This window comes from Salmo salar, chromosome 17, assembly GCF_965601325.2.
Source record: "Salmo salar chromosome 17, fSalSal1, whole genome shotgun sequence".
Lineage (NCBI taxonomy): Eukaryota > Metazoa > Chordata > Actinopteri > Salmoniformes > Salmonidae > Salmo > Salmo salar.
In genome coordinates this window covers 5585463-5612330 of record NC_138307.1, presented here as the reverse complement: position 1 = coordinate 5612330, position 26868 = coordinate 5585463, and the positions used below count along the sequence as shown (strand labels likewise).

The 26868-nt window shown below is 43.1% G+C and overlaps 1 protein-coding gene across 1 annotated transcript; it reads right to left on the bottom strand.

The window, feature by feature from the left end:
- Positions 1-1352: 1352 nt before the first annotated feature.
- LOC106575075 (follistatin-related protein 1) lies at positions 1353-26537 on the bottom strand. Its single transcript, XM_014151232.3, has 11 exons — positions 26399-26537; positions 26252-26308; positions 12232-12333; positions 11905-12034; positions 9839-9874; positions 9315-9445; positions 8456-8574; positions 6171-6283; positions 3190-3300; positions 2877-2977; positions 1353-2057 (listed from the first exon to the last, which is right to left on the bottom strand). The coding sequence occupies exons 1-11, from the start codon at positions 26399-26401 to the stop codon at positions 2016-2018; spliced, it is 945 nt and encodes a 314-aa protein (XP_014006707.3). The 5' UTR covers positions 26402-26537; the 3' UTR covers positions 1353-2015.
- Between the last annotated feature and the right edge of the window lie 331 nt (positions 26538-26868).

Below are 26868 nucleotides of genomic sequence, written 5' to 3'. Positions count from 1 at the left end.
AGAAGAGCACTTAGCGTGGTATATTGGCCATATACCACACCCAGTATACACACATTCAGTCAAAAGTTAATCAATACAAATGTGCATAACCATTCCAGTACGTCTGTTAAATAAATGTATTTATTGACATGTATAAAGCTTGCATACCTGTTTGACAATACAGTAGTCTTAATAATCAACAGGGAGTAAATGTGTAATTAAAAGTCTCCTGTAACAGGTATTATTCTAAAAGTGACACAATAACACATAACAAACAAAAGGAACACAGGCTACTAACTTCAATTAGACCATACATTTGGCCTGGTTTCATAGTGACAGACATCCCCTAGGTCTTAGTGAAAATGTAAGGCACTTACTTTCTAAACGTTGCTGCCACATACTGTACTTCAGGTATCTTGCGTTTGAACTTTGGTTTCATGCCATCTGAAATGTTTTGTAGAGGTTGTTTTGGCAGTTTTTCCCAGTCCTTGTGCCCGAACAAAGTCATCCAATCAAAGCGCCTATATCCTGAGAGACCGACATGCATCAGCTTCCAAAAGAAACGTCAACGATCAAATGAATCGCAGTACTGTTGGCAAAGCATGCACAGACGATGTGTGTCTCAGACGGACCACACAATTGTGTATGTCAAATTAGTAAGAGGGACACATAGCACTGAAGTACTTGTGTTATCAAGTACTAGTATCCTGTTCATTACAAATCCACAATTACATTTCATCCACGACATCAACATATTTTTCTAGTTAGTTCACATCGGCAGCATCCTTGAAATATGTCCCCCCGAACATTCTAGAATTGATAAACTTTATTGCTGGGTTTGAGAAGGAGACACAAGCGTTATCACAAACTCTCCTAGCAATACAGTACTGTCACTACAGTGATTCAAACAAGCACCATCTATGTGTTTTGGTAGCCTGGACCCATACTGAATTCTTCAGTTTCACTTCACAATCCAAATCAGTACTAAGGCTAGTGCTTTGGCATGACATTCATTTTATGGAGTAATAACTCTACAACCCCATGATAGAAAAGCCATTTGTAAACAGATGGACAACATTACCTCATCAGTGTAGACATGCAGCCTACAGATTGAACCCTAGCATCCTCACTTTACCTTGAAAAAAGAAGAAACCCTGCACACATCTAATCATAGATTCTTGTCATATTGTTGGTGCATAGATCAGAAACTAGAGATGGAATACATGTTCTTGTCTAAGACTGAGTGCGGACTTTCTTAATTTCCCTTTTCCTAACAGATTGAACCCTGGCACCATCAGATGTTATGGGCCAATGGGTTTTACTGTATATATTACAGATATGATATGAGTAGTAACACTGCCAGGCAAGTGCAATCACACTGTTGATGGATTTACAATGGTATTCAGGTACATTTACAACTCAGCCATGTGTTCATCCTTCATGTGATTTACTGGCCCTATAAAATACCCAGGTGTCTGGAAGAGCACCCTGTGAGGTCAGTGCATCTGATTATGCTTTCTCGCTGAATTGCTTATCTCAATCCTCTGTGATGTGGTTGGATATGTGACGTGGCAACTGTGAAGTCATTTTCTTCTAAAAGTAGTTCTTACAACTTGTGCTTTTTTTTATATGTCCACTCTTCTCTTTTCTACAGATGAGCTAATTTGACTGACAGAAAACAAAAACAACAAATGAACTAAAATGAATACATATACTAACCCACCACTAGGTGACGGGGACTCTTACCAAGGCTTCGGAGTGTTACTCAAATAGGATAACATTACTGTGTTTGTAGGTACAGTACACACAATTCAACTAGTCTCCCCTCTACACAATAATATTATAATAGACATTGGTACAATTTCAAAAAATCATAATAATTAACATTTTAAAATATAAAAACAATAGTGATGCATTTCTTTAGCAACAGTACAAGCTCCAAAGCTTCAGCCAGATAGTGATTGTTGATGGTGGGACTGAAAGAGGGCTCTCTCTCTCTCTCTCTCTCTCTCTCTCTCTGTCTTTCTCTCTCTCTCTTAAATGTCCTTTGTGCTCACTTTCATCTTCTCCACAGTTTCCTAACAGGAGTTAAAGGAAAAAGATTATTGGCTACTGTAGTACAAGTAACCTTATGATACACAGTGTATACAGCATGGGTTCATATCATTTAAAATACATTAGCTGCTCTTGATTGAGCTTGCCTGACACAATGGAACCAATGGAATAGTCCCATATGTGCAAACCCCGCACATCTAACACCCCAGGCAGGCTCAATCAAATGTGCCGAGTATTAAAAAGAAAGCAAAACCCAGGTCTGATGTACAGTAAAGACGCAGCCAAAAAGTGAGACATACCTAGAAGCATGGGCATGTAAACTATTCCAAATATAGGCTCTGATTATTACAGTAATTGACTCATAAAGTTCTAAGTACAGGTGTGTGTATTGTATAAGTACACAGCCTCATTGACCTATACTGTTACTTAAAGGGGCAATCCACAATTGAAACAATAACACTTCTTAAGTGTTTTGATTAAAAGCTGAGGGATGGGCTGGAGAAATGTACTGTAACCATTCTCAAATTCATAGACAGAGCTATGGATGTAAGGACTGACCATCCATTATATCAGAATTCTAGTTTAACCATGTTTTGAGGCTATACAATGTTGTTTACATTTACTTTGATTACAAACATTGGACTAAAACAAGCTTACATTTTGGGTTCGGATGGAGTGTGACAGTTGAACTAAGATCATGAGGCATTTACAAATTATACTCTTTAAGAATCAAAGGGTACATATCATTATTTATAAGTCCAAAAATGTATGTAGCAACTGCAGATTGCCCCTTTAACAAGAAGCAGTGAAACGTAATGTGCTATTCATGGTTCCAGACTAACCTGATGTTTGTTGAGCTCAGTCACTCGCCGTGTCCACTCCTCCTCTGTCATCTCCTGGTCAGCACCTTCAGTCTTCTCCACAGCAGGCACCTTATCTGTGCCTGCAGGGAGGGAGGGATAAATAGAGAGAGAGAGAAAAAGAGAGAGAAAAAGAGAGAGAGAAAGAGAGAGATAAAGCGAGGGAAGAGACAGACATAAATAGAGAGAGGGAGAGAGAAAGAACATAACTAATCTTAGCGCACAATCCCCTCACACTATGACCCAGAGAAGTAAGGGCCTACTATAAGGGCAGGAGTAAGACAGCTAGTCTCACCTTCGCAGGTCACAGCTGTGCAGACCCAGTTCCCACAGGCACAGACACAGCGGTTACACTCCACCTGAGTCTCTGCCCCGTCCTCATAGGTCTCATCCTCCAGGGCACACTCTACAGGAAGCAGGAAGTGGATAACAGGAAGTCAATGGACATCACAGGAAATTGCATGTTGATCAGTAACAGCACAGAGTTTTCAAACCCAGAGATCAAAGTGGCCAATATTTTCGGGAGCGCCTTGCGAAGCAGTCTCAACGTACCAGACCGGGTTTTGGGAAATCAGTAGGAGAAGTGAAAATTCTTCCTTATTTGTAAATGTTCTTTAAATGTAAGAACCGATGCTGGTGACGAGAAGCAGGTACAGGGACTTTAACATTTTGTTGGGTTCTGAGAATATGAAATATACTTATTCATGTCACTGAGGAAAAGAGGGTAATGTATAACGTTTACATTATGTCAGGACATGTTATTGTTAGCTATCAGGGATCCTATGGCAGGGATCCTCTGGGAGGAGAAGAAACACAGTCTGGTACCAGTCACCATAACAGCCGTGAGTTGGGGAGGAGTGAGCACTTTGGGGCAGAGGTCAGGTCAGACGAAGTGAGGAAGAACAGATATCACTAAAGTTCTGTCTAGCAACAGAGATGCATTGGCTGTTCAGATGTGTAGGAGACTCAGCATAGTTAAATATCAGTGCTTGTGTGAATACGTGGTCGCCTGATGCAGCTGTATTGATCCTCTGGGAAGAAAAAACTTGGTTAAGCTTTCATAGTGTCCGTAGAGTTTTTACTCTGAAAATTAGAACCTAACAATTTAATGAACGGACATGGAACAGGACAGGAACAGTGTCAGAACGGGGGGAACAAAACGACATGACGACAATATGCTGAAGCAGGGAACAGAGCTGGTGAACAGACAGATATAGGGGAGGTAATGAGAGCAGGTGATTGAGTCCAGGCGAGTCCAAATGATCGCTGAGACACGTGACGAGGGAAGCAGGTGTGCGTAATGATGGTGGCAGGAGTGCGTACCGCTGGGCAGCCTGAGAGCGGGAGCAGACGTGACATTCAATCTATAGGCCCAACCTATAGACCCGATGACGTGTTTCTGCGCATAACCTTAGATAGCTAACGTTGCCATGACATCGCCTACAAGCGTAATCGGGGATCTTTATTGGAGAAGCAGTTTCTGGACATCTCCATGTATATTTTCTTTGGTAACAGTATTTCATTTATGAACGTGCCTTTTTTTTATGTGTTTTTAAAATGGTCTAATAATCAAATCACATTTAAAAAAACGTAGGGATTGAACATGGGACATAAAAAAACACATACAGTGGGGGAAAAAAGTATTTGATCCCCTGCTGATTTTGTACGTTTGCCCACTTACAAAGAAATGATCAGTCTATAATTTTAATAGTAGGTTTATTTGAACAGTGAGAGACAGAATAACAACAACAAAAAAATCCAGAAAAACGCATGTCAAAAATGTTATAAAATGATTCGCATTTTAATGAGGGAAATAAGTGTTTTACCCCTCTGCAAAACATGACTTAGTACTTGGTGGCAAAACCCTTGTTGGCAATCACAGAGGTCAGACGTTTCTTGTAGTTGGCCACCGGGTTTGCACACATCTCAGGAGGGATTTTGTCCCACTCCTCTTTGCAGATCTTCTCCACGTCACTAAGGTTTCGAGGCTGACGTTTGGCAACTCGAAAACTTCAGCTCCCTCCACAGATTTTCTATGGGATTAAGGTCTGGAGACTGGCTAGGCCACTCCAGGACCTTAATGTGCTTCTTCTTGAGCCACTCCTTTGTTGCCTTGGCCGTGTGTTTTGGGTCATTGTCATGCTGGAATACCCATCCACGACCCATTTTCAATGCCCTGGCTGAGTGAAGGAGGTTCTCACCCAAGATTTGACGGTACATGGCCCCGTCCATCGTCCCTTTGATGCGGTGAAGTTGTCCTGTCCCCTTAGCAGAAAAACACCCCCAAAGCATAATGTTTCCACCTCCATGTTTGACGGTGGGGATGGTGTTCTTGGGGTCATAGGCAGCATTCCTCCTCCTCCAAACACGGCGAGTTGAGTTGATGTCAAAGAGCTCCATTTTGGTCTCATCTGACCACAACACTTTCACCAGTTGTCCTCTGAGTCATTCAGATGTTCATTGGCAAACTTCAGACAGGCATATATATGTATTCTTGAGCAGGGGGACCTTGCGGGCGCTGCAGGATTTCAGTCCTTCACGGCGTAGTGTGTTACCAATTGTTTTCTTGGTGACTATGGTCCCAGCTGCCTTGAGGACAAGATCCTCCCGTGTAGTTCTGGGCTGATTCCTCACCGTTCTCATGATCATTGCAACTCCACGAGGTGATATTGACAGTTCTTTTGTGTTTCTTCCATTTGCGAATAATCGCACCAAATGTTGTCACCTTCTCACCAAGCTGCTTGGCGATGGTCTTTTAGCCCATTCCAGCCTTGTGTAAGTCTACAATCTTGTCCCTGACATCCTTGGAGAGCTCTTTGGTCTTGGCCATGGTGGAGAGTTTGGAATTTGATTGATTGATTGCTTCTGTGGACAGGTGTCTTTTTTACAGGTAACAAGCTGAGATTAGGAGCACTCCCTTTAAGAGTGTGCTCCTAATCTCAGCTCGCTCCCTGTATAAAATGTAAATGTAAATGTAAATAAAAGACACCTGGGAGCCAGAAATCTTTCTGATTGAGAGGGGGTCAAATACTTATATCACTCATTCAAATGCAAATCAATTTATAACATTTCTGACATGCGTGTTTCTGGATATTTTTGTTGTTATTCTGTCTCTCACTGTTCAAATAAACCTACCATTAAATTTATAGACTGATCCTTTCTTTGTCAGTGGGCAAACGTACAAAATCAGCAGGGGATCAAATACTTCCCCCCCCCCCCCCCCCCCCCCCCCCCCCCACTGTAACAGGAAGATACTGTATATGGTGTAAGTCTTACTTCTCTCTGGTGGGTTGAAGCCAGGCTTGAAGCAGTTTAGGAACTCATCGAAGCTCAACTTCCAGTCCGTGTTCTCATCTGAGAGCTTGATGAGGGCATCCACACACAGGCTCCTAGACGCGAACAGGAGAGGTGGGGTCATGAACAATAGGACCAATAAGACACAGGAGGGAAATACAGTAAAACAGACTACTGTTACTACCATTTCACTGGAGCTAATGTATATACACTGAGTTGACAAAGCATTATTGAGTTGCACCCCAGCCCCTTTTGCCCTCAGAACAGCCTCAATTCGTCGGGGAATAGACTCAACAAGGTGTCAAATGCATTCCACATGGTTGCTGGCCCATGTTGACTCCAATGCTTCCCACAGTTGTGTCAAGTTGGCTGGATGTCCTTTGGGTGGTGGACCATTCTTGATACACACGGGAAACTGTTGAGTGTTGAAAAACCCAGCAGCGTTGCAGTTCTTGACACAAACCGGTGTGCCTGGCACCTCCTACCATACCCCGTTCAAAGGTATTTATGTTTTTTAATTTCTAATATATTTGCAAACATTTTTTAAAACCTGTTTTTGCTTTGTCATTATGTGTAGATTGATGAGGGAAAAAATGAATTTAATCAATTTTAGAATAAGGTTGTAACATAACAAAATGTGGAAAAAGGGAAGGGGTCTGACTACTTTCCGAATGCACTGTAAATGTTCCTCAATGTTTCTTAGACCGGGACTACACCAAACCACGCCTAAACCAAACCATGCCTCTATTTTGTTTTTGGCGTCTTTTGAAACTAATACATTGGAATGACAATGACCAAAGGAGTTGGCAAGACAGCACAAACAGATCTGGGATCAGGCTAATGCCAGTCCAGTTTCCCCTTAACTCTGGTCTATCTCACAGATGACCCCAGATAGCCAGCCGACACACATTGGGAGGAAGATTCCACACATGAATGAGAGTTGATACTGCCCAAATCCCCGTGTCGCTCTCTGCGCCCGCTCCCAGACCCATGATGCATGGGAGAGGGGTATGGTCCCACGGGACAGCCAGTGTGGTGCCACTGAGCCCCAGCCCCATTGCCACCCACACCCACCACCACTTCCCATCAAAACAAGCCGCCTCACCATTACAGAACTGCCAAAACAGCACTTTCAGCCCCCCCAAATGGCCCATCCCCCTGACCCTGTACACCCTGTCTCGAGGTCACCATGTAAACAACTGTGATATAACAAATCTACATCCCTCATCCTAGTCTTATCAATTACATTATTTGATTATTCCATACAGTCACAACTGTAGTACTCTACAGCACACATGGCTGCAAAGGTGCAGCAGGGTGATTAGACACTAACCACTGAACAGTTCAACACCAGAGTTAGAAAACTTTGATAAGGGCAAGAACTGAACAACTGAATCCCACAGAATGTGATTAGCATATATTGATGTATTATACAGGTTGCCATTGCTTCTGTATACGTTAGTCTTTTATAAATATGGCAATAACCGATTCACTGAAAGAACTCAATCAAATACTTATTAGCAGTGCAAGCAGTAGCTTCATCATGGCCTTTCCATTGCTTTCAATTGCTCCATGGACTCCATGTATTGAATTCAATTAGTGTTAGTCCCAGGTAAATGGCTATTTAACTTATTTTGAAGTTAAGTTCCTGACTTGGCGCTGGAAATTAAAACCCTGCTAATTTGCTTAGGGAGCACATTAAGTGCTGAGCCCCATTTTTAATATGATAATGAGTTGGTGGAGATAGCTTCTCTTCTCTTCAAGCGGCAATTGAAAACAAATGATTGCCAGGTTCAGTCATTAGTCTTTTAAGTAAGTATTCTTATTCAATACAGATATCCACATTACCGAGATACCAATATGTTGAGAGATAAACAATCATTATGTTGCTACTACTTGAAGTGAATGCACTGCACTCAGCAAATATCAGTAAGTAACACTTACTGATATAGAAATGTATACGGACTCAAAACGTCTGGTACTTAGTCAGGATCATTATGACATGATTATAAGACATTATAATCGGGTCATGCTTGCTCATGACTTACAATGCATTATCAGTGCCTTAAGAATGCATTATACCTGTCATGATTGACAGCTGTGCGCTACTGACCCTGGGCCAGTGGTTGGGGCTCACCTGAGCTGGTCTATGATGAGTGACAGCTGTGCGCTACTGACCCTGGGCCAGTGGTTGGGGCTCACCTGAGCTGGTCTGTGATGAGTGACAGCTGTGCGCTACTGACCCTGGGCCAGTGGTTGGGGCTCACCTGAGCAGGCGGTTGTTCTCCTCGTCAGCATATGAGGTAATGTTGATGGCTGTTTCGTTGTGCTGGAGGAACTTAAGGAACTCAGTGGAATCCAGCTGGGAGTCTCCATTGTCATAATCCTGTAGGAATATTCATTCATACATTTATATAATTTGATTGAGTATGAAAAGAAATGGCGGAGACGACCATCAGAGCTCTATGGGCTTTCTGTGAGAAGTGTTAACCACACAGGCACACGGGCGGAGAGGATCTTGACTTTTTGGGGGGGGCCAGAGCAGGAGAGCTGTTGCATAACTGCTGTTAAGTGTTCAAGTGCTGGGCAGTGGGAAGAACGTTAAACAGTCTGTTCTTGCTGTGGGGCCTTTTCCATGTTGTGTAGCTTGGCCCACAGAACAAACAAGATAACTAACTGACAGAGGGGGAGAACTCTGTGAATTTTCAACTGATTCTGTCTCCGTGGAGCTGCTGCAAGTGAAATGTATTATTCTGCTGCTTACAGAGTCATTAAGTAGTCCATACATGCTAACGGATTGTAATCTTAGCCGTTTTATTAAGATGAGGACAGAGGAGGACTTTCTAGAAGTACAGGACTAGAAATAAATACAACTCCATTCCACTTTAAATAATGTGAGCAGTTCGGTACTTTTCCTTGCAGTTTTCCATTATTCTACAGCAGTAGTTAAACTACGAAAGAATCATTACCTCTCCACACACACACACACACACACACACACACACACACACACACACACACACACACTGGGCCCACAACCAGACACACTGGGCACACAACCACAACCACACACACCCACACCTACCCACCCACCCAACCCCACAAACGAGCACAAGTCCAACCTACCTTGAAGTACTTGAGCAGGGTGTCGGAGAAGTTGGAGCCCTTGGCAAACCAGCCGTCAGGGACCACCTCATTCTGCAGCCACTGGATGACCCGGCTGCGCAACTCGTTCCTGTTGGCCAGGTAGCACACAACTACACAGGCAGAGAGGGAGAGAGGGTCAGTATGCAGACAGCTGAATGATTATACAGACTCGCTCATATTTACAGCGTGTTTTTACTGGAACTAAGTATGTGAGAGTACTGCTGTTTGTTTGTGTGTGTGTGTGTGTGTGTGTGTGTGTGTGTGTGTGTGTGTGTGTGTGTGTGTGTGTGTGTGTGTGTGTGTGTGTGTGTGTGTGTGTGTGTGTGTGTGTGTGTTTTCCTTGAGCGTATAGCTGTTGTGTGATAGTGTAAAGGAATATCCAACAGTGTATCTTCTACAGTGCATGCAAGGAGAGTATAAAATGAACATATGGCTATTATTAATTAATTATTCATTAACCTCTCTGAGACAATGGGCCTCATGACCTTGAGCAGTATACTTACTTGGGCTAGCAGCAACAGCTTTGTCTGTCTTTTTCTCTGAAAGAAATCATAACACAATCAAAACAACTGCAAACACTTTGCTTAATCTCCTCTTTATTGCAGATTGTTCGTTGGAACACAGAAATAAAATTCCCAGCACAGACTTTCCTATTCAAGGTAATGCTCTGTGATGGGAAGACCAGCAGTCATATTGAGTGTACAGTCATTTACATTTTAGTCATTTAGCAGACACTCTTATCCAGAGCGACTTACACTTGTGAGTGCATTCATTTCATGCATTCTTTTTTTTTTTGTACTGGCCCCCCGTGGGAATCAAACCCACAACCCTGGCGTTGCACACACCATGCTGGCGTTGCAAACACCATGCTCTACCAACTGAGCCACAGGGAAGACAGTTATGGCCAAAAGTTTTGAGAATTAAACAAATATTAATTTTCACAAAGTCTGCTGCCTCAGTGTCTTTAGATATTTTTGTCAGATGTTACTATGGAATACTGAAGTATAATTACAATCATTTCATAAGTGTCAAAGGCTTTTATTGACAATTACATGAAGTTGATGCAAAGAGTCAATATTTACAGTGTTGACCCTTCTTTTTCAAGACCTCTGCAATCCACCCTGGCATGCTGTCAAGTAACTTCTGGGCCACATCCTGACTCATGGCAGCCCATTCTTGCATAATCAATGCTTGGAGTTTGTCAGAATTTGTGGGTTTCTGTTTGTCCACCCGCCTCTTGAGGATTGACCACAAGTTCTCAATGGGATTATGGTCTGGGGAGTTTCCTGGCCATGGACCCAAAATATCAATGTTTTGTTCCCCGAGCCACTTAGTTATCACTTTTGCCTTATGGCAAGGTGCTCCATCATGCTGGAAAAGGAATTGTTCGTCACCAAACTGTTCCTGGATGGTTGGGAGAAGTTGCTCTCGGAGGATGCGTTGGTACCATTCTTTATTCATGGCTGTGTTCTTAGGCAAAATTGTGAGTGAGCCCATTCCCTTGGCTGAGAAGCAACCCCACACATGAATGGTCTCAGGATGCTTTACTGTTGGCATGACACAGGACTGATGGTAGCACTCACCTTGTCTTCTCCGGACAAGCTTTTTTCCGGATGCCCCAAACAATCGGAAAGGGGATTCATCAGAGAAAATGACTTTACCCCAGTCCTCAGCAGTCCAATCCCTGTACCTTTTGCAGAATATCAGTCTGCCCCTGTTGTTTTTCCTGGAGAGAAGTGGCTTCTTTGCTGCCCTTCTTGACACCAGGCCATCCTCCAAAAGTCTTCGCCTCACTGTGCGTGCAGATGCACTCACACCTGCCTGCTGCCATTCCTGAGCAAGCTCTGTATTGCTGGTGCCCCGATCCCACAGCTGAATCAACTTTAGGAGACGGTCCTGGTGTTTGCTGGACTTTCTTGGGTGCCCTGAAGCCTTCTTCACAACAATTGAGCCGCTCTCCTTGAAGTTCTTGATGATCCGATAAATGGTTGATTTAGGTGCAATCTTACTGGCAGCAATATCCTTGCCTGTGAAGCCCTTTTTGTGCAAAGCAATGATGACGGCACGTGTTTCCTTGCAGGTAACCATATTTGACAGAGGAAGAACAATGATTCCAATCACCACCTTCCTTTTGAAGCTTCCAGTCTGTTATTCAAACTCAATCAGCATGACAGAGTGAACTCCAGCCTTGTCCTCGTCAACACTCACACCTGTGTTAACGAGAGAATCACTGACATGATATCAGCTGGTCCTTTTGTGGCAGGGCTGAAATGCAGTGGAAATGTTTTTGGGGGATTCAGTTCATTTGCATGGCAAAGAGGGACTTTGCAATTAATTGCAATTCCTCTGATCACTCATCATAACATTCTGGAGTATATGCAAATTGCCATCATACAAACTGAGGCAGCAGACTTTGTGAAAATTACTATTTGTGTCATTCTCAAAACATTTGGCCACGACTGTACGTATGTGTTTCACTGAAATGTGTATAGTCTGAGGGGCTTTGTCCATTCTAGTAATATATTTCTATGCCTTAGACAACCTGGGGATTCTTTTCAGGGTCCCCTACCTTCACAGTGTCCATCGTGGTACACCTGGATATTGAGGCCGGTCAGACAGGCGTCGCGGTGGAGCTCACAGTGGTTGCGGTACGTCTTACCATTACTGCCACACACAGAGCGCTTGTGAGGTTTACATTGCTGAAGACAGAGAGAGAGAGAGAGAGAGAGAGCACACCCATTTTCAATCTGTGCAGTGAGACATTTGGTCTTTGCCAGGAATGTGTGTGTGAGAATGCATGCATGCACGTGCATACAGTGTGTGTGTGCATGTGCATATGTGTGTGCGTTTGTGTGCGAGTGCATGAATGCCTGCTTGTGTGTATAGGCTGACTCACCTCGATGCACAGGCAGGAAGGTTCCCCTTTCTCTGTCACAGCACACTCCCTGCCAGCCCCACAGAATACATTGGCACACACCCTGGACTTGCTCTTCCCCTCCTACAGGCAGAGACACAGAAGACATGGGAGATTATACATCTGATGCCTTCTACTTGTGTGATGATGTATGGACATCTATATAAATACAAATGAACATCTCCTCCTGCAAAGAAATTGAGATGACATTCCACTTCTTACATGCATTCTTCTAGTCTACATTATTCAGAAAGATACAAGGAAACTAAGGAAATGCGTAAGAATTAACAGTAATAAATAATAGGGAAGGGTCCTTCTCGAAGGTGGCCAGCGCCATCTAGTGTTGACTAAAATTGCTAGATTTACAGGTATAAAATTTGACCGGGTTGCAGTAATATTAGGTTTATTTAAAAAACATGCATTATTATACAATTCTTGAGTAATGTTAGATTCATAAAACTTGTGATTTTACTGGAACCTGGTCTACTTGGCTTGAGTCAGATAACACTGTATTTGTGACCACATTTTACTCACTGGCTTGACAGACAGACAGACAGACAGACAGACAGACAGACAGACAGACAGACAGACAGACAGACAGACAGACAGACAGACAGACAGACAGACAGACAGACAGACAGACAGACAGACAGACAGACAGACAGACAGACAGTATGCATGCTTTCATGAAGACTGTCACTAGATGGCGACATGCCCTTCACTTCCTGGCGGTAGGTTTTCTAATGTGTATACCATTACATTTCAGATGTCTTGATATACACTGCTCAAAAAAATAAAGGGAACACTTAAACAACACAATGTAACTCCAAGTCAATCACACTTCTGTGAAATCAAACTGTCCACTTAGGAAGCAACACTGATTGATAATACATTTCACATGCTGTTGTGCAACTGGAATAGACAACGCATGGAAATTATAGGCAATTAGCAAGACACCCCCAATAAAGGAGTGGTTCTGCAGGTGGGGACCACAGACCACTTCTCAGTTCCTATGCTTCCTGGCTGATGTTTTGTTCACTTTTGAATGCTGCCGGTGCTTTCACTCTAGTGGTAGCATGAGACGGAGTCTACAACCCACACAAGTGGCTCAGGTAGTGCAGCTCATCCAGGATGGCACATCAATGCAAGCTGTGGCAAGAAGGTTTGCTGTGTCTGTCAGCGTAGTGTCCAGAGCATGGAGGCGCTACCAGGAGACAGGCCAGTACATCAGGAGATGTGGAGGAGGCCGTAGGAGGGCAACAACCCAGCAGCAGGACTGCTACCTCCGCCTTTGTGCAAGGAGGAGCAGGAGAAGCACTGCCAGAGCCCTCCAAAATGACCTGCAGCAAGCCACAAATCTGCATGTGTCTGCTCAAACGGTCAGAAACAGACTCCATGATGGTGGTATGAGGGCCCGACATCCACAGGTGGGGGTTGTGCTTACAGCCCAACACCGTGCAGGACGTTTGGCATTTGCCAGAGAACACCAAGATTGGCAAATTCGCCACTGGCGCCCTGTGCTCTTCACAGATGAAAGCAGGTTCACACTGAGCACGTGACAGACGTGACAGAGTCTGGAGACGCCGTGGAGAACGTTCTGCTGCCTGCAACATCCTCCAGCACGACCGGTTTGGCGGTGGGTCAGTCATGGTGTGGGGTGGCATTTCTTTGGGGGGCCGCACAGCCCTCCATGTGCTCGCCAGAGGTAGCCTGACTGCCATTAGGTACCGAGATGAGATCCTCAGACCCCTTGTGAGACCATATGCTGGTGCGGTTGGCCCTGGGTTCCTCCTAATGCAAGACAATGCTAGACCTCATGTGGCTGGAGTGTGTCAGCAGTTCCTGCAAGAGGAAGGCATTGATGCTATGGACCGCCCGTTCCCCAGACCTGAATCCAATTGAGCACATCTGGGGCATCATGTCTCGCTCCATCCACCAACGCCACGTTGCACCACAGACTGTCCAGGAGTTGGTAGATGCTTTAGTCCAGGTCTGGGAGGAGATCCCTCAGGAGACCATCCGCCACCTCATCAGGAGCATGCCCAGGCGTTGTAAGGAGGTCATACAGGCACGTGGAGGCCACACACACTACTGAGCCTCATTTTGACTTGTTTTAAGGACATTACATCAAAGTTGGATCAGCCTGTAGTGTGGTTTTCCACTTTAATTTTGAGTGTGACTCCAAATCCAGACCTCCATAGGTTGATAAATTGGATTTCCATTGATTATTTTTGTGTGATTTTGTTGTCAGCACATTCAACTATGTAAAGAAAAAAGTATTTAATAAGATTATTTCTTTCATTCAGATCTAGGATGTGTTGTTTAATTGTTCCCTTTATTTTTTTGAGCAGTGTATGTTACATTTTAAGAAACACTACATGTCATTTCAATATATATAGACTTTTTACACTCAAACACAAACACATGCACACAGAGAGAGAGAGAGAGAGAGAGAGAGAGAGAGAGAGAGAGAGAGAGAGAGAGAGAGAGAGAGAGAGAGAGAGAGAGAGAGAGAGAGAGAGAGAGAGAGGGAGGTGTGTTGCCCTTGTCTGCTATCTAAATCCTCCAGACTGCTATCCAGACCCCCTGTTGCAGATGGAAGTCTGAACAGCCCTTTGACCTGTGACCTTTCATTCACAGCGAGGGCCGCTTAGCCACAGTGACTTTAGCATAACACTATATATATATATACTGGACACTCCATGACACACTGGTCCAGTGTCTGTCTGTCTACCATCTGCCCTATAAAAGTGCTGGTGTCCTTTGTCTGACTGTGCTGGCTGAGAGAACTTGTGTCGATATGCGTGTGTGAGGGCATTTGCTGAAACTGGACCAGTGTGTCATGGAGTGTCCAGGTGACTGAAGAACACCCCCCCCCCCCCCCACACACACACACTATATATATATATACATACACACACACATTTGTTTTACTATCCTTGCGGGGACCAAACAATTGATTCCTGTTCAAAATCCTATTTTCGCTAACTCCTAACCCTTACCCTAACTAATTATAAACCTAACCCTTAAACCTAAATAGCCTGCGAAATGTCCCCACTTGTCTGTATTTTCCTTGTTTTACTATCCTTTTGAGGACTTCTAGTCCCCACAAGGATAGTAAACCCCCCCAAAACACACACACACACAGGTAGAGGAATGTTAATTTGACAGGGATTTATTCCTTTACGGGTCAACTCCTTTCCAGAAGGCTCTGCTATTACGAAGACAACAGGAAATTCCTCCAAACAAATGGAAGACAGTGAGTGACACAACACAGAATTGTCCAGAAAGGGCCTTCCATTCAGGGAAACAGATATCAATCTAGGGGAATCCAACATTTGGTGGTCCTTTGAACAGCCCAGAGATGAAGTAAACAGAGAAGGAACAAGCCTGCTATGAAGCCAAGAGGTCTAACTTCCACCACAAAAGAGTAGTGGGTCAGGATGGTGAATGGGAGACCCTCTATTCTTCCAGTATACCACAATACCATACCTTCAAGTTGGAATCTGCATGGCACCAATATGATATTACATTTTCTATGCATATATGAGGGTGACCGTGTACAGACTGCAGCCTGGTGTCACAGATGGCATGACGGGGGGGTCAGAGAGCACTAGCTGCCTGAGCCTAGTGACCCCTGACCTCTCACCATTGATATTTTTGGGTATTTTATTAGGATCCTCATTAGGGTCCACACAGCCACAGCTACTCTTCCTGCCCGTCCACACAGCCCTACATAAGTATTCCAGGAAATGATGAGTAACAATCAGAACTATCTGCTGGTATGTCACTGCTTGGCTAGCATGTGTTTTGAGATTTTCACAGACAAAAAGATATGCTCTCAAAAAAGTGACAAGTGACCAACAGCCTTGTGTAATCTCTCTCTCTATATATCCCTCCTTATAGAGACATAAGCACTCTTTTATACATAAGCTAAACAATCAAGAGGGTTTGCAGTTTTTTGATTCTATCGGTTCCATTGAGCCAGGCAAGCCCAACATTTGAAATGATTTTGAATACTATTTCAACCTAGGCCTGACACACACATGCACACGCACTGGCACGTACAGTAAGTGCATTCTCTCGTGCGCAGACACACACACACACACACACACTGTATGATATGCAGGTCAGGTCGAGACCCCCTGCCTCAGGCGTGTTATTTTCATTAGTCCCCGTGAAGATTTATGGCAGGGTCGGTCCACAGGCCAAGAGCTGATGATAAAAAAAGACTTCCATCTTCGAGCTGTCTAACAGAGGAGCGGTACACACTTGAACACACACTTGAACACACACACACAGAGATTTGCATTCTCAGCTGGAGCGTCTGGTCTGGACTGACTTCTCTCTCTGTGTGTCCAGAGGGAGATGGATAGAAGAAAGACACATCAGGGAAACGAGGGTGCAAACATTCCCCTGCAGAGCCAAGATGAGGAATTTGGGAGCATGTCCAACCTGTGAGTCTTCCATTCAATCCTAACTTGTTTTATAGGGCAAAGTCAAGACACTGAAAAAAGAAATCTGTTATCCAAGGAACCTCGTTTCCAAATGACCTACTTATCTGAGTATAACTTAACACCGGTTAACCCCAAATTCGACACTCTCTCATTGACCTACATACCAAAATCCCTCACTTCTTGGTATTACTTTCGTGGACAGATTTTGGGCAGAGTAAATGCTCTCGCATCACCTCTTCCTCTCTGGTGTATCCAGAGAGCTACTGGAGACCCACAGCAGAGACGGAAAAGGAAGCAGACACCCCAATCGCTGTTTTCTTCCTGGTTTTTTTCTGGTTCAATGAAAGTCACTGAACTAACTAGACCAGACCCAGCTGCTATTGCATTGGTGTCTATGGGAGACTGACAATTTTTGCCCAATGGTAAACGCCCTGATCTTCATTTATCCACCATCTTTTGCCCATATGGCTCAAACAGAGGAAGTGAGTGTGAATGGACTGTGAGCGAAACATAACGGGTACACAATTCTACACAACACTGCCTACATGGCTTTCACAATAAAAACCTTCTGGCTCCACCAGCACCTTCGGAGGGGCCTCAGGGGAAGATGCTAAAATGGCTACACAGGGATAATAACTGTTTCTGCTCTTTATTTCACAGCCACTTTGAGTCATTTGGAGGGAGAGGCCTAGAAGAGGCCCGGCAGGAAAGAACACACAGGGAACAGTGATTACTTTAACAGGGAGACAGACAGCAAACATGGGTCTGGTCCCTCGACAGGGTGAGGAGAGAAACTGTGTTCTCCAACGGTGGTAAATATTCAAACCAGTGCCAAGACTAAAACTCCATGATTAGTTATCACTTGGGATGTACTGTAGTGGGGATGACCATGACTTACACTAAACTATGACTAATGACTATGCATTGCCAGACAACCAAAGGTCCATTTATTGGATATATATTGGATAATGGTATTTTACAGAGAGAATGAACTATAAGGCCAACACTGAGTTTCTGTGAGGTTCATACCAGCAACACTAGTTACTAGATACCCATAGGACTCAAACACAGGAAGTGAGTGTGGACGGATTGTGAGCAAACACAATGAGTACACAATTCTACACAACAGTGAGTGATCACTTTGGAGAAACCTTCCAGCGCCCAGTTGTAGACAAGAAACAGACCTAGTCCCAAAAACAAACAAACATGGTTTCCTTCGATTCAAACAAAGGAAGTGTCACTTTCATCGTCCTACTTGGCAAATAAATATTTTCAAAAACAAGGAGAGTTCACACACGACTAAAAAACAACAATGTTAAGGTTTGAGTTATAATAAACTATTACTGTATTTAGGTCATGAAGATGTCATATTGGAAGAAAATACTCTCTCCTTTCTGTGTGTGTGTGTGTGTGTGTGTGTGTGTGTGTGTGTGTGTGTGTGTGTGTGTGTGTGTGTGTGTGTGTGTGTGTGTGTGTGTGTGTGTCTGTGTCTGTGTGTGTGTGTGGACTACTTTGGATGAGTAATGGAAAGATACCGTTCAATGACAAACCAAAGTCACACCCTAGGTGTAACTTCAAGATCCTTTGTCATCAAAGCTTCAAAAGGCTTTACATAAAATGTAATTTCCAATGTCCTATTTCTCTTTGAAAGCCAGTAAAAAGGCTGTAGAGGCTGATTGTACTCTATATTATACTGATTATACTCTTTCATTCTAAAGTGCCTTCCAGGAGAGAAGCGCGTGTAATGTCTATACTTCATAACTCACAAAGACCCAAATCACTAGGCCCACAGTGGACTGAACATATGAGTCACATTAGTCCTTTGCAAGCAGACAACAAAATAATCGAGATGGAGGTAGAGGAAATGTTGTTTTTGTACCGTAGCCCTGTCTCATGTAAGGCTGTGTCTGTGGCTATTGAGGAAGGGGGCCTTATCTAAACAGAAGGACAAACAGCAAAGAAGGGCCTCTTGTCTCCCTGCTGAGAGAATGTACAGGTAACTGCCAAAATAAAGGAGGCACCAACTTAGTATCTTAATAGGGCGGTGGATGACCACGAGCCAGAACAGCTTCAAAGCCCCTTGGCATAAAGTCTACAAGGGTCTGGAAGTCGTAGCCAAAATAATGTAAAAAAAATGAAATTGTGCCGTCTGGTTTGCATAATATAAGGAACTTTAAATGATTTAGACTTTTAATTTTGATACTTAAGTATATTTTAGCAATTACATTGACTTGTGTTACTTAAGTACATTTAAAACCCAATACTTTTAGACTTTTAATCAAGTAGTATTTTACTTGATTCACTTTTACTTGAGTAATTTATTAAGGTATCTTTACTTTTACTCAAGTATGACAATTGGGTACTTTTTCCAGCAATTACGTTCCACACAGTACAGAACTACATGTAACTGCAGAACAACTTCAAACTTGCCTGATCACCTACATAACATCATGATTTTAGTATAAACTACACACACAAATCAATAACAATCAGTTAAGTCGTGCCTTAATAAGTGTGTCTAAAGTGAACAGCATTCTTTCCCTCTACTATTGTCAATCTCCCAGGTTAGGCCCAAATGAGAGAGCTCACCCCACATACCAGGCATTCCTTCCCAGGTCAAAGGCCTGATTCGGGGGACTGCTCACCCAGACAAACCCTCTGACTTCCAGAGCCATGGCTGCTCGCTCCAGCTATGCTGACCCATTTAACACTTGCACAGCCCAGCTCCTGCTGCTTAGCCTATACACACACACACACACACACACACACACACACACACACACACACACACACACACACACACACACACACACACACACACACACACACACACACACACACACACACACACACACACACACACACACACACACACACACACACACACACACACACACACACACACCAAACGTACGAACACACACACAAACAAACAAACGCCCTCACACACTGGAATGCTCTCACCCATGCATGAGCGCACATACACATTAGTGATGGGGGAAAAAAACATACAATTACATATATCATATCGTATCGTTTTAACAACATTGCAATATTATTTTTGCGCTAGTTTTCTGTAGCTGCGCCAAAACGTTCCTTCATAGCTTGTTCTCCATTTTCTTTCTAAATAGAGAGCCCATTTGTTTTCAGCACTTTTATTTCCATGACTGATCAAAACTCATTTTATCATGGCTGTCTCTTGTCTGCAGCAGATGGTGAGCAATATGTTTTGAAACACCAAATCGCAATAAAATCACAGCATCGAATTGCAATACATACAGAATCGTGAGAATCGCAATACATATCGTGATAATATCGGATTGAGAGGTCCCTGGGAATTCCCAGCCCTAATACACATGCACGCACAAGGGTCTGAGCTGTGTGTGAAACCATCACTATGTTGGGAAGTAAGCTGCTGTCGGGAAGGTGAGGGAGATGGGGGGCCACTAGACTTCCACAATGGGGGGGGGGGGGGGGGGGTGGGGGGGGTCAGAGGGCTCTGATCACAGAGGAGGTGACCATGTGTGGCCCTGGCTTGTAAGAGGACATCTGGCCTGAGGTGGCCCAGGTGGGAGTGAAACTTTGTAAACTCCATATCAGTCTTTATGAGACTTCTCCAAGAAGAAGTAGCTGCTTAACCACAGGTTTTGTGTCCACTACTTATACTTATGAGAGGCGGGATTAGAAGACGCTAGCACAAAGTGATTCTCTGACAAGTGTGACTTGTTAACCTCTCAGTTTTAGACCCTGACTCGGGCATCAGATAGGTCAATAGGTACTAATAATAGTCACTATACCCCCCTAAAATGGTACCTGACAAAGTGAATTGAGTCGACGCATATATCTTTCATTATGTAATGAATCCCTGTTGTTTCTAAAGCTGGCAATGAGTTTTATTCTACTTTCATTTTGTGTTCCCAACAAGCAGTATGCTTGTATAAATAAATAAAAGCATGGATTCCCTGAACATTTCGTCAGAGCGTCTTGCTCTGACAAAACAACACGCGTTTCACATTAAGCTTTACAGAGCTAGGAGGGCGTTAAGGGGAGGCAGTGAATTCCTCATAGGCTCTCTCACGCCTCGGCTCGCATCCAAAAAGGCCAGCTTTCTAACCCAAGAACTCACAGCATTTTCCTCCACTCACACATTCAACCTGAGCACTGACAACTCGGCCCGTGTTTAAAAAGTTTCGATACAAATTCTACTTGAGAACGCCCTTTCTGATTCTCCTTTTCCATTTCTCTTCACAGATCTTCTTGGAAGTTGCGGCTGAATTTGCAGTGTCCTAGCTGCTACTGTAGAACATATTCTCTTTATTTGTCTGTCGCTCTAAAATGAGCATTTAAAGAATTCCATGCGTTTAAATTAGAATATTGGTAGATAGATTTGCATCATTCATTATGTATTAAAAGCTTTGATTAATGAGATCTTGGAGAGGTTATAAATAGGCATTCCACAGGCTCTCATTCATTCTTTGATGGTCTCTGACAAATTCATTTATTAATTCATTCACTGTATTAAAAGTGATTGGTTTAGATAGAGCGTCTCGTTCCTAACGGCTGTTTGAACCAATAAAAGCCAAGGTGATGTCATGAGCAAAAAGGCGGGCTCTAACAGCCTAATCAGCCTATAGCCTTATTGTTTCAAGTTCGTTCTCATGCTGGGTGAATGGAATGCCGTTACAGTGCTTCTCTCATTCACCCAAAAGCGTTATACTGTACCATCTCCCATACATCCTTGGGAAGCTCTGTCCACTCAACTCCTCTCCCCCTAACTGTGTATAGCTCCCCTCTTCTCCTTTCCTCGCCACCGTCCTCCCACGCTCTCTACCCGGCCAGTCTCTCAACTAACTCTCATCGCCTATATCTCACTCTCCCACTCTTGTTCCTCACTTCTTCATCAAACTCTTATTTTTCTGTCTATAACTCATCCCCCTCTGTCCTTGGCTAGTCTTGGCTGGTGCTGAGTGGTGTCATGGCAGAACAGGCGTGTTCCTGTGTTGCTCTGTGCAGGAGGAGAGGGTGAGCTAATGGCTGACAGATGTTTAGAGGAGGAGGAGACACTCTAGGACAAGACATTCTTAAGCAGAGCACTGTCACAATCACACACTGTTGAGTAGGGCCAAGCTAGCACACTTAATAAACGTATGAACTGCCATGAACAGTTCTATACAGTTCTAGACCATTCTGTTAATACAAGACAACCTTGCTGCAAATAGCCTTTCTACCCCACAAGGTGTTTATCAGTTGGCGGTTATGCACTCATTTGTGCTGTGTTCCTTATCAGCCGTCCAGGCTACAGCTTCAGTCATCCAGACCACATTTTGAGACTAATTGCCCCCCCTAATAGGGCTACAAATCGGCAGATTTTTCTCTCTGTTTCCTTCTCTCTCTCTCTCCCTTTCTTTCTCTCGCTCTCCTTCTCTCGCTCTATGAATCTGGGAAACACGCCAGACAGGGAGAGAGCGGGGAAAAAAGGCAGAGACTAAAGAGAAAGAAAGAGAGGGGGAAACCTTAAACTGACATATAACACTGAAAAAAATCAACCTTTCCCTTAATGAGCTTTACAAGCTGCTCTGTGTCGGAGAGCAAACAAGTGTTTCCACTGAGGGCATTCTTGGATGGGTCTGAAGTGGTATAATAGGGAAAACACCAAAACTATGAAATAACATATATGGAACCATGTAGTAACCAAAAAAGTGTTAAACAAATCAAAATATATTTGAGATTCTTCAAAGCAGCCACCCTTTGCCTTGATGACGGCTTTGCACACTCTTGACATTCTCTCAACTAGCTTCATGAGGTAGTCACCTGGAATGCATTTCAATGAACAGGTGTGCCTTCTTAAAAGTTAATTTGTGGAATTTCTTTCCTTCTTAACCTCTTGGGGCTAGGTGGGACGCTAGCGTGCCACCTGTGGTGCACTCCATCAACAGCAGGTGCATTTCAAGAGCGGCAAATTTGAATCCAAATAAATGTCAAAATTCAAATTTTTCAAAAATACAACTATGTTACACCATTTGAAAGATAAACATCTCCTTAATCTAACCACGTTTTACGATTTCAAAAAGGTTTTACGGCGAAAGCATAAATTTAGAGTATGTTAGGACAGTACATTTACAAGAGTTGTGTGTAATGTTTTGTCAAGTCAAAGACAGGGTCACCAAAACCATAAAACCAGCTAAAATGATACACTAACCTTTTACAATCTCCATCAGATGACACTCCTAGGACATTATGTTAGACAATGCATGCATTTTTAGTTCTATCAAGTTCATATTTATATACAAAAACAGCGTTTTACTATGGCATTGATGTTGAGGAAATCGTTTCCCTCCAATAACCGGCAGTCAAGTCAGCGTCAGAAATTAAATAATTAAAATTAGAAAACATTGGTAAAATATTATATTGTCATTTAAAGAATTATAGATTTACATCTTTTGAACGCAATCAACTTGCCAGATTTAAAAATAACCTTACTGGGAAATCACACTTTGCAATAATCTGAGCACTGTGCCCAGAAAAATACGCGTTGCGATACAGACTAGACGTCATGTTGGGGAGATCTAAAATCGAAAATACTATGTAAATAATCCATTACCTTTGATTCTCTTCATCAGATGTCACTTCCAGGTATCACAGGTCCATAACGAATGTAGTTTTGTTCAAAAAAGCTCATCATTTATGTCCAAAAATCTCCGTCTCGTTAGCACATGATGTAAGCCAGCCGGACTTCTCGTCATGAACGAGGGGAAAAAATATATTTCCGTTCGTTCAAACATGTCAAACGTTGTATAGCATAAATCATTAGGGCCTTTTTTAACCAGAACATGAATAATATTCAAGGTGGACGAATGCATAGCCTTTTATAACGTATTGGAACGAGGGTACCCAACATGAAGTAGCGCGCCAGGTGTCTAATGGGACATCACCGTTCCATGGCTCTTGTTCGGTCAGATCTCCCTCCAGAAGACTCAAAACACTTTGTAAAGGCTGGTGACATCTAGTGGAAGCAATAGGAAGTGCCAAAATATTCCTAAACCCCTGTGTTTTTCAATGGGAGAGGTTTAAAGTCAATACAACACATCAGGTATCCACTTCCTGTCAGAAAATGTCTCAGGGTTTTGCCTGCCAAATGAGTTCTGTTATACTCACAGACACCATTCAAACAGTTTTGGAAACTTTAGAGTGTTTTCTATCCATATATAATAAGTATATGCATATTCTAGTTACTGGGTAGGATTAGTAACCAGATTAAATCGGGTACATTTTTTTTATCCAGACGTGCAAATGCTGCCCCCTAGACCCAACAGGTTAATGTGTTTGAGCCAATCAGCTGTGCTGTGACAAGGTATACAGAAGATAGCCCTATTTGTTAAAGACCAAGTCCATATTATGGCAAGAACAGCTCAAATAAGCAAAGACAAATGACAGTCCATCATTACTTTAAGACATGAAGGTCAGTCAATACGGAAGATATAAAGAACTTTAAAAGTTTCTTCAAGTGCAATCGCAAAAACCATCAAGCGCTATGATGAAACTGGCTCTCATGAGGACGCCACAGGAAAGGATGACCCAGATGTACCTATTCTGCAGATGATGAGTTCATTAGTTACCAGCCTCAGAAATTACAGCACAAATAAATGATTCACAGATTTCAAGTAACAGACACATCCCAACATCAACTGTTCAGAGGAGACTGCGTGAATCAGGCCTTCATGGTTGAATTGCTGCAAAGAAACCACAACTAAAGGAAAACAATAATAAGAAGAGACTTGCTTGGGCCAAGAAACACGAGCAATGGACATTAGACCGGTGGAAATTTGTCCTTTGGTCTGGCATCCAAATTGGAGATTTTTGGCCCAACCGCAGTGTCTTTGTGAGACAAGGTGTGGATGAACGGATGATCTCGCCTATGTATCTCCCACCGTAAAGCATGGAGGAGGAGGTGTTATAGTGTGGGGGTGCTTTGCTGGTGACACTGTCTGTGATTTATTTAGAATTCAAGGCACACTTAACCAGCATGGCTACCACAGCATTCTGCAGCGATACGCCATCCCATCTGGTCTGGGCTCAGGGGGACTATCATTTGTTTTTCAACAGGACAATGACCCAAAACACCTCCAGGCTGTGTAAGGGCTATTTTGCCAAGAAGGACAGTGATTGAGTGCTGCATCAGATGCCCTGGCCTCCACAATCCCCCAACCTCAACCAAATTCAGATAGTTTGTGATGAGTCGGTCCGCAGAGTAAAGGAAAAGCAGCCAACAAATGCTCAGCATATGTGGGAACTCCTTCAAGACTGTTGGAAAAGCATTCCAGGTGAAGCTGGTTGAGAGAATGCCAAGCATGTGCAAAGCTGTCATCAAGGCAAATGGTGGCTATTTGAAGAATCTCAAATCTCAAATATATTTGTTTACACTTTTTTGTTACTAAATGATTCCATATGTGTTATTTCATAGTTTTGATGTCTTCACTATTATTATACCCTGTAGAAAATAGTAAAAATAAAGAAAAACCCTTCAATGAGTAGGTGTTCTAAAACTTTTGACCAGTAGTGTATGTGTGTGTGTTCTAAAACTTTTGACCGGTAGTGTATGTATGTATGTATGTGTGTGTGTGTGTGTGTGTGTGTGTGTGTGTGTGTGTGTGTGCGTGCCTACGTTTGTGCATGTGTGTGTGTGGGTGTGCACGCTTGCCTAACTGCAATGCTTGTGTGTGTGTGTGGTTCTGGTGCGACAAAAAAAATCCTCATTGTCTTTCCCAATTGTCTGTTATATTGGTCTATTTTCTCTGAGACCATCAATCACCTCTCTGGCCACCACAGCACAAGACCAGTTAATTAACAACTGCCATAAACCTAGCCAGAGCCACCAACATGTCAGCAATGCTACACTGGTGGTCAATGACCAAAGTGGCAGGGTCTACAAACAACTGTGAACAACTGTTCCTGCATGGCAACCAATCAGAAGTAGGAAACAGGGGTGAACAACCCCCCTCCCCCAAAAAACAATGCTGAAGTGAAGTACATTCAACAGCAGGGATCAGGATTTGCTTGATGTAAATGGCAGACAGACAGCACGTTAATTATCTTCTAAAGTTCTCCAAAATATATGACACATCAAGTCTGTATGATAAAGACGATTCATAGAGCTACTGATGGTTTGGAGCTAATTAGAATAGGCTGCTATTTCATTGGCACCTAATGTACACACAACATGCACTCAAAGGCACTGGTTTAGTGAATGTTGACATTACATCTTTGAAGCTGGACAGATGTGCAAGGCGCCGCCTCTTCTTTTTCTGAACTCTTTGTCTTCTTTAAAATGACTGTGTTTAGTTATTTAATATAAAAATATACACGCATCAGACTGTCCCAAGTTAAATTGACCAATCAGACAAGCACGTTACTGTTGGATTATGTACAATAGCCAAATAATTACAAAGTCAACTTTTGAAAAAAAAGGAAAACATTTGTTTGTCAACAGACGAATCGTCCTCTAGAGCGTATATATTTTTTAAACCTAAATAATAAAAAGCATTTACCTCGGCATGACAGCAAACGACTGCGACGAGTAGACATAAAAGGGCACTTCGAAACATCTGCGGAGAACACAAATAATATAGTTGCTTCAGTGACAGCCTGACAGTCAAAACATAGCAAAACTGAAGAAAGTATTTATGAAAACGTACCATGTTAGCGGGTGATGACCCAAAGGCAGAGGGGAGACGGCAGTGTTCCGACTGAGACAAAGGAGGAGAGGAAAATTAGACTGGCGAAATTTGAGCACCACCGAGGAATTTTCCCCGTCTGTCTCCCCCTTCTGTGACTTGGCCAATAGAACTTGATGCACTCGAATCGGGACGGAGAAACTGCAGCAAGAAGTGAAGTGTTCAAGGATGGACAGATGACGGGGAGAGAGTTGATTCAATGTTTAATGTTATCCAAAAATACATGTGCCGTCCATGGTTCCTTAGTTGACTTACTGTGTATTTTATTCTGCAGGATAATATTTTTTTTTAAATCCCCCCAAATTGTTGTGTTTAAAAAAAGATCATATCATAGGCTAATCATATCATAATAAGTACACAAAAATATGTGCTTTTCCACGTTGAATCAAAACTTCTCATATCTTAATAGTTGATCAAACTTGCAAAATCCA

Excerpts from the sequence above, each read along its gene's own strand:
- LOC106575075 (XM_014151232.3), bottom strand. Across the intron at positions 8,575-9,314 it reads CCCTGCTCAAGTACTTCAAG|GATTATGACAATGGAGACTC; the intron begins GTAGGTTGGACT and ends ATATTCCTACAG. Across the intron at positions 6,284-8,455 it reads GAGAACAACCGCCTGCTCAG|GAGCCTGTGTGTGGATGCCC; the intron begins GTGAGCCCCAAC and ends GTTCGCGTCTAG.